The sequence below is a fragment of the Austrofundulus limnaeus genome, unplaced genomic scaffold (genome assembly GCF_001266775.1).
Source record: "Austrofundulus limnaeus strain Quisiro unplaced genomic scaffold, Austrofundulus_limnaeus-1.0 Scaffold2, whole genome shotgun sequence".
NCBI lineage: Eukaryota > Metazoa > Chordata > Actinopteri > Cyprinodontiformes > Rivulidae > Austrofundulus > Austrofundulus limnaeus.
The window spans coordinates 5229568-5236485 of NW_013952404.1; the positions used below are offsets into that span (position 1 = coordinate 5229568).

Below are 6918 nucleotides of genomic sequence, written 5' to 3' on the forward strand. Positions count from 1 at the left end.
GTGATGCAGGACCAGTTTAGCCCAAAGTGTAGGCTGCTCCACTTTCAAGGTCGCTGACTTCAGTCACATACCTGAACTCTATCGGCCTCGGAGCCAGAGGGCAACGCTCCTCTAATGCGCACAGGAATTCCATTCATCGCACACCCGCTCAGATAACTCACAACACAAGGTCACAATACTTTTCTGCTCTAATAAAGTCCTAATAAAACTGTAAAATAAATCCTGTCAAATGTCAGTTCTTGTTTTAATATGGGTTTAACAACCATAAAAGTGTAATTAAAGTCAGTCTGTTGAGCTTCTTTCCCACTTTTCTCCTCACTAAACATTATTTCACATGTAGGAACATCCTCATTCACCACTGGAATAAAATCACAGAAACTGGATTTGTTCTTAAAGTTTCGGGGTATTCCTGATGTCTGCTGGTATTTTCATTCATCACATTAATGGTGTTTTTAACCAAAAGTCACTCTGGTTTATTTATTTTATTTTTTCTCCGTTGGATTGTTAACTGTTAATTAATGAACGGCTGTACTTTCTCCACAGTAAAAGCCCAAAGCTGATCAAATGTTATTTGCCAGATCAGTTCCAGCGCTGCAATAAAAATCCAGAGGATGGTTTACTTTTTCCAGTTTTGATGCAACCCAATTGCATCCATTGTCTACAGCCATGAGTGGGATCATCTCTTCCTGTTTGCATATTGGACAAAATGGCAAAAACAGAGTCTGTTCCTAAACTGTCTCTCTGTAAAAACAAGCAGAAAACTTTAGCTGAAAAGCAAACAGCAGGTAAAATGCAGCGAAAACGAGAAGGTGATGAAAGTGGCTGAGAGGAATCTTTTTCCATAACTCCTTTTTCCTTCTGGCAACACCGACCACTATTTTATGGAAAATACAAAGTTTAGAGACTCCTTAGTAGGCAGAACGATGAGGCTCAATGGCACTTTAACGCTGAGTCCAACAAATTCAGATCAGCAGGAAGGTGCCACGGTGGCTGCCTGCAGAATGTGTGTTTGCTCGACAAGCCGAGTTTTGTTTGCAGGTTCACAAGTTTTTTTAAAGAAAGTGTTTGCCGTGACACAGTTGCTGTCACTTCTCAGCAAGAAGACCACAAGATTTCGTCCAGCCTGGACTCTTTCTGACAGGAGTTTGCATGTTCTCTTTGTGCACGCATGGAAATAAGGTAAAAATAGTGAATAGATGTGTGCTGTTAGGCTAAATCCGGCAGGAATGGTGCACTAATTAATGGAAGTGGCCAATGCCTTGCTGCTCAAAAAAGGATATAAGAACAATGAAAAATCCTAGATTTATTTTTTCTGGCTCAGAGGTGAATTTCACTGGAATGTAGATTATGACACAAGAAGAGATGACGCAAAAGTTTCCAAAACTCCTGCATTTGGATCCAAGTCAGCATTGTTTTTGTGCTAATTAATTTAGAGAAGACAAACAACAGCTCTCCAAGACAACATTGAAATTATTGACATGACTCACTTTAATTTCAGGGAACGCTATTTGGATTCTCAGCTACAATGTGGGAGACAAACCTTTGGAGCTTTCTACAACAAAAAAACAAAGAGCAGAATTCCTAATTTTCAGCCTTAAAAGGCTTTTTGTGCAGCAGAAATGCTGCTTTTGGTCAAACTGTGTCATAAATATAATTAAATATAAATATAATTAAAGAGGCTTTTAGCAAAATTGTTTCATTTGTCAGTTTAAACTGCAGTTAAAGATCTAACATTCTTTGAATGAATGCATATYGTCACACTTATGCATACTTATCATAACTGAACAAATAACCAGGCGAACACAGGTAGATTCTAGAGTAAAAAAAAATTTAAGAAAGAAAGTGAGAAAGTGCTGGAGTTATGAAAGTTATACAAATCAACTTTATGAGTGCACTGCAGCTGTGTGAGACCAGCTAAGAATGCCCTCCCAGACAAATTCTGTGCCAGTAAATMTTTTCAAACCACAAAACAAGGCCGCTGGCGCTGAGATTATACACTGAGAGTGTGCCGCTCAGGCTCAAGTCACTCACTGGCTTCGGACATTTAGTGATAACCTATAAAACGGAGTGATTCAACTAAATGTAAAGACCATTTTCCAGCAGCAATAGCTGAAAGACCTGCGTGTTAAAATGCTCTGTCATAACCACGAACATACATCTTCTTAAAATAGCCTTTTGAAGTGAGGGTGTGGCCACCACTTATATTTGCAATTACCACGCTGTTCRTGACGTTATTCAACCTTTAAATTAGACGTATACACACATCATCTTGTGGTTCAGCATTATTCGATTTGAACTGAAACAAGAGCAGATTGTTGCACAACACCACGAGATGCACGAATACACTCATCAAGTGTTTTTTTTTTTTTCTTCTTTGCGTACAAAATTTAAGGTCCTAAATGTCAGAGAAAGCAGAAATCAGGTTTAGTGTCGGTCTTTGTTTCTGGAACATTCTTGTTCTGTGTCTTTAGCTACAGAGTTTGGGGAAAGAACGTCTGGTTGTAACTCTGCAGACCCCCTKAAAAATCAGACAGGGGTTTTAACGCTTCTAGGGAACACTGCAGCGAGGACACTAAAATAAAGTAATTGAACACAATGGAAGGAATAAACTTATCAGTGGAGAACATTATCCTCGTGTAAACTCGGAACTAAAGGCAAAGGAAACCGTAAGCTGGGAAAAGTGTCTGAACCTGCAGGGTAAGAAATACTGCATGTGAAAATGTCAGCTTTTGTACTAATTTGTCACAGATCCTGGGTGTTAAAATGGACATTCTTATTCAGATGTAAGTCCTAATGTGAACATAAGCATGTGTGTGTGTGTGTTTGTTTTTATTTAATGTGTGACTTTGAACTTACAGTCATCTCCTGGCTGAGGCCCAGAATCTCCAGCTGCTGTTGGATTTCTTGGAGCCGCCTCTCCTGCTCTCTCCTCTCCTTTATATCCTGCAGGACCTTCTCTCCTGGCTGCCGGTCCCTATCGCACTTCCAGCCAACGTCGGAGCCGAGGCCCTGATGCACAACAGACATGACGGGTTCGCACAAGGAAGGAACACCTCATCTCACATGGGTGCACTCAACAGAGCAGCGCTCCACTTATTTGGTTGGCACTTGGTAGCATTAAAAAAAAGAAATAAAACATCACTGCAATCAATTCATGTGAAATTTTCCATTTCACTAAAACTCCTGTTCAGACCAATCGAAACCAAAGGCTGTTTACTGCTGACTGGAGAAAGCTTAGAGTAGAACCACATTCTTGTCAGTAGAACTAAGCTTATCTATTGTCCTTTTGGACATTTTGCAAAATAAATCACATCTTTACAGCATTAAGAGGAACTCAGCTAACCACTAGCAGCATCCAAAGCAAATGTTGAAAAATGGGTCAGGARGAACAAAAAGTGAAAAGCTCGACTTAATCACCACAGGATGGATCTTTGTCTTTGTGCCTTAGGTACAAAGGCAAACAGAAACCCACTGTCAGGCCAATAAAAGTTGGCAGAGTGGATTAAACTATTCCAAGTAAAACGGAAATTAGGACTTACCGACGTCTGGCAGACTCTGTGCACCTGTTTTCTAAACGTGACATCTGTCATTAACTGGGACGCACTGCTGCTAAATAAGAGTTCATTTAAATAACAGCTGAACATGAGTGCACAGATCAAATCAGCTAACGGTGAGCATAAAGCTACCTGCAAATGAATGAAGTTTGTTCAATAAGCCAGAAGATCATAGAAAAGAGAAAACTTATAGGGAGATAAATAAGGTGGAAAGAGGAAAGTTTGAGCTCATTTGACAGATGCATTCATTAGTTTGGCAAAAACAGTCACTTGATTAGTGTATTTTTGAGATAAACTAGAAAAATAAACTAACAAAAAGCAAAACTGGTAAACTGGCTTCACACGTGAGGTAAACAGAGAAAAGCTTAGAAAGTATAGCTACTGGGAGAAGAGAACAGGTGTGATGATTACTAAAAAAAGACGTTGTAAAAGAGGAGCTGGAAACAGGGAGAATTGTAAGCATCTCATAGCAATAATGATGGAACTGAAAATTCCAAATTTTAAAAATAACCAGAGTGTATTGTTAAAGGGGCAATAGTATGTGTTTCTCAGGCATACATTTAAATACTATACCATAATAAAGTATCTATGTCACCTTTAGTTGTTATTAAAATGCTGTTTTATGTTTAAATAGAAAATAAATTTATCTTCTCATCACTTCCTCTTCTAAAAGCCTTGAAATTGGCCACTGTCTCTTTAAGAACCACCTTCTGCTTCTGTCCCACCCATTTCAGTGTGGGGGGGGGATGTGATCGCGGGGGGGGAGGGAAGGTTGCTATGATGCAGCTTACTTGGCATCTGAAAATACATTTCCTTAAAAGGTATTTTTAATCTGAAAAGAGCTTCACTGAGAGAGAAGTAGCGTTAGCTCAGCAGACAGTTTCAGTTTCACGCGAGAGCCTGCAGGAGTCATGGGCGGGGTGTGTGTGTGTGGGGACTGGGGGAGGGGGTGGTGCGCTCTGCCATGAGGAAGTTCGACTTAAAGACATGTCCCAGGTGTGTTTCTGGTACCAAAAGTCTTTTCTAGTCCCCACCTGTTGTTTTGCTCCTCAGCATGGCTTCCTAAAAACGCTGCAGGATTTCTCAAACATGCATGAATGAGTCAAAGCAAGGCTTTGGGTGTGTTTTTTATGAGAGTATGACATTATAACATGATATAAAACTCAAAAAAGTTGATTTTACATGATATTGCCCATTTAACTGAATTTAAGATCCATTCTTGTAATTTCAGTCATTTGTTTTAAACAGAGTCGGTATGTTTTACCRAAATGAGGCCCTTCTCTCTGCACAGACAAAGCTTGATTTCATTCTAATGTCTGACGTAAAAGGTGCTGCCCCTAGTGGTGTGACCAGGAGGCTGTGTTTCATGTACACGTGACTTTACGARGTTGATCCATCATTATGCTTTTTAGTTCAGCCTGGGACAAATGCTGGGCTGCTGAGAGGGTTTGTTATTGTTCTGATAAGACCCAAGGCCTCAAACTCACAGGCCCTGCCTGGCTGATCTGGCTGTGAGCTGGATTGGAGTTCAGATTTTTGAATAAAACCTTTTAGAAAAGAATCAAAAGRTTTTCTGCAAAGTTATTCAAACTTCCAACTCTGATCATGTTTTTCTTACAAGAACATTTTCAACAGTGGTGGATAAAGTACTCTGTTTCTTTACTAAGGAAAAGTACTGATCCTACTGGTCAAACAGTACTCCAATAAAAGTAAAAGTAGCACTGCTAAATTATTACTTAAGTTAAAGTACTTAAGATATATTTAAGTAATAAAAGTACTTAAAAGGTTGATGYTTTTCCTCAAATGTTTTCGTCATTTTCTCAAGTAAATTGACTTTGTCACAGCCCACCTCTGATTTTCAAATTATTAAACACAATTTGAAGTWAACAGAAACAGTAAATAGGGTCCAGGGTCTGAGGACGCTGAAAACCAGAAATCTGTTTCAGAGTGTCGATCAGCACCATGTGGCTGAAACCTCCTTCTGTCTGCATTCATCTGGACGGCAGGCAGGCGCAGCTGTGACCCAATATTGGTTTCACTTATGGACATTTATAGGATGTTGACATGTCAATAAGGACTTGCTTATGACAAAATGGTAGGTTACTAAAGGAGCTGGGGCTGAGAACATGTTATAAACTGAAATACAGTGTTTCTAAATCTGTTATGACATGTTTATATTAGAATGTTAAAACCAAGGTAGGAGGAAAGTTTGGTCAAATACTTGGATGTGAAGAGTGTCTTCATAATAAACAAAACTAAAAATTAAACTCAACTGATATCACACGCTGCTTTTGCCCAAGTTTTAGGCAACTTTGTGAAGCAAATTTTGGCAAAAACAAAAATCTCCAAAATACCTTTCTGTGTGTGGCCTCACCTAACGTTTGCCTCTGTCTGCCAGCGTGGAAATAATGACAGCTTCTATCTGAGGCCTCTCTCAAGTGGTTGACATGGGACCCTTTTGGTTACGACTCACTCATCCTAAACACCAAATGCCCAGGACCACAACGAGATCTGACTTCTGTCACGCACCGTAGTGAGCCTCCCGACTCGGAAAAATAAAAATTAAAGTCTAGCTTTACCGCCGTCCTCGCACCACTAAATGCACGTTGCTAAAAAAGCTCAGATCTTTGTGAGAGACAGTTTATTTAATTTGGAAACAACAGCTACCCTGCTTTTCAGAAACAGGCTGCTAACCTAAAACGTGTCTGCGAGGTTTAACAACGATAAAGCCACTGACCAGTCTGAGGGACTATGACATGTTTTTGTCCAAATAAACACTTTATAAATCCTGATGAGTTCTGCGGGGAAAGCCCCGAGTCTCTTTATTAAAGTCCCACTCATCTAATTATAGCACAATCTGTTTCACGCAGCTTTTAATCTGTAGTTATTATTGCCTGACAGGCAAGCAAATATGTAATTGCCTGTTTCTCTGTGCGTGCATGTTTGTCTGTTAGCAAAATTACCTCTTGAATAACTGGACAGATTTTAGAGAAACAGAATAATCTCTGGATATACAACTGGTTAACTTTGGGAGTAAACACCATTTAAGATGGCTGCAACAGCTACGTGACATTTACAAATATAACAATCACTATAACTCAAATTTAATATCGTCATCTCAGAGGGTAATCCCCAACGCATGCTAAGAAAACTAATGAATCAAGCAGCATCTTTGCAAGCAGCTGATAAGTACTCCTTCAGGGAAAGCTATTTTCATATTAAAAGGGCAATATTATGTGTTTCTCAGGCATATATTTAAATACTATACCGTAATAAAGTGTCTATTTCACCTTTAGCTGTTATTAAAATGTTGTTTTATGTTTAAATAGATAATAAACATCTTCTCATCACTTCCTCTTCTAAA

General features: G+C 39.3%; 1 protein-coding gene across 2 annotated transcripts in view; it reads right to left on the reverse strand.

Annotated features, from left to right (window-relative positions):
* Positions 1 to 2856: 2856 nt before the first annotated feature.
* fsip1 (fibrous sheath interacting protein 1) overlaps positions 2857 to 6918 on the reverse strand; it is a gene marked incomplete at its 3' end in the record, with an annotated part of 24788 nt that continues 20726 nt past the window's right edge. For both annotated transcript variants that reach the window (XM_014012194.1, XM_014012187.1), the window contains 1 exon segment: positions 2857 to 3009. In XM_014012194.1, coding sequence (XP_013867648.1) covers positions 2857 to 3009 — 153 coding nt within the window.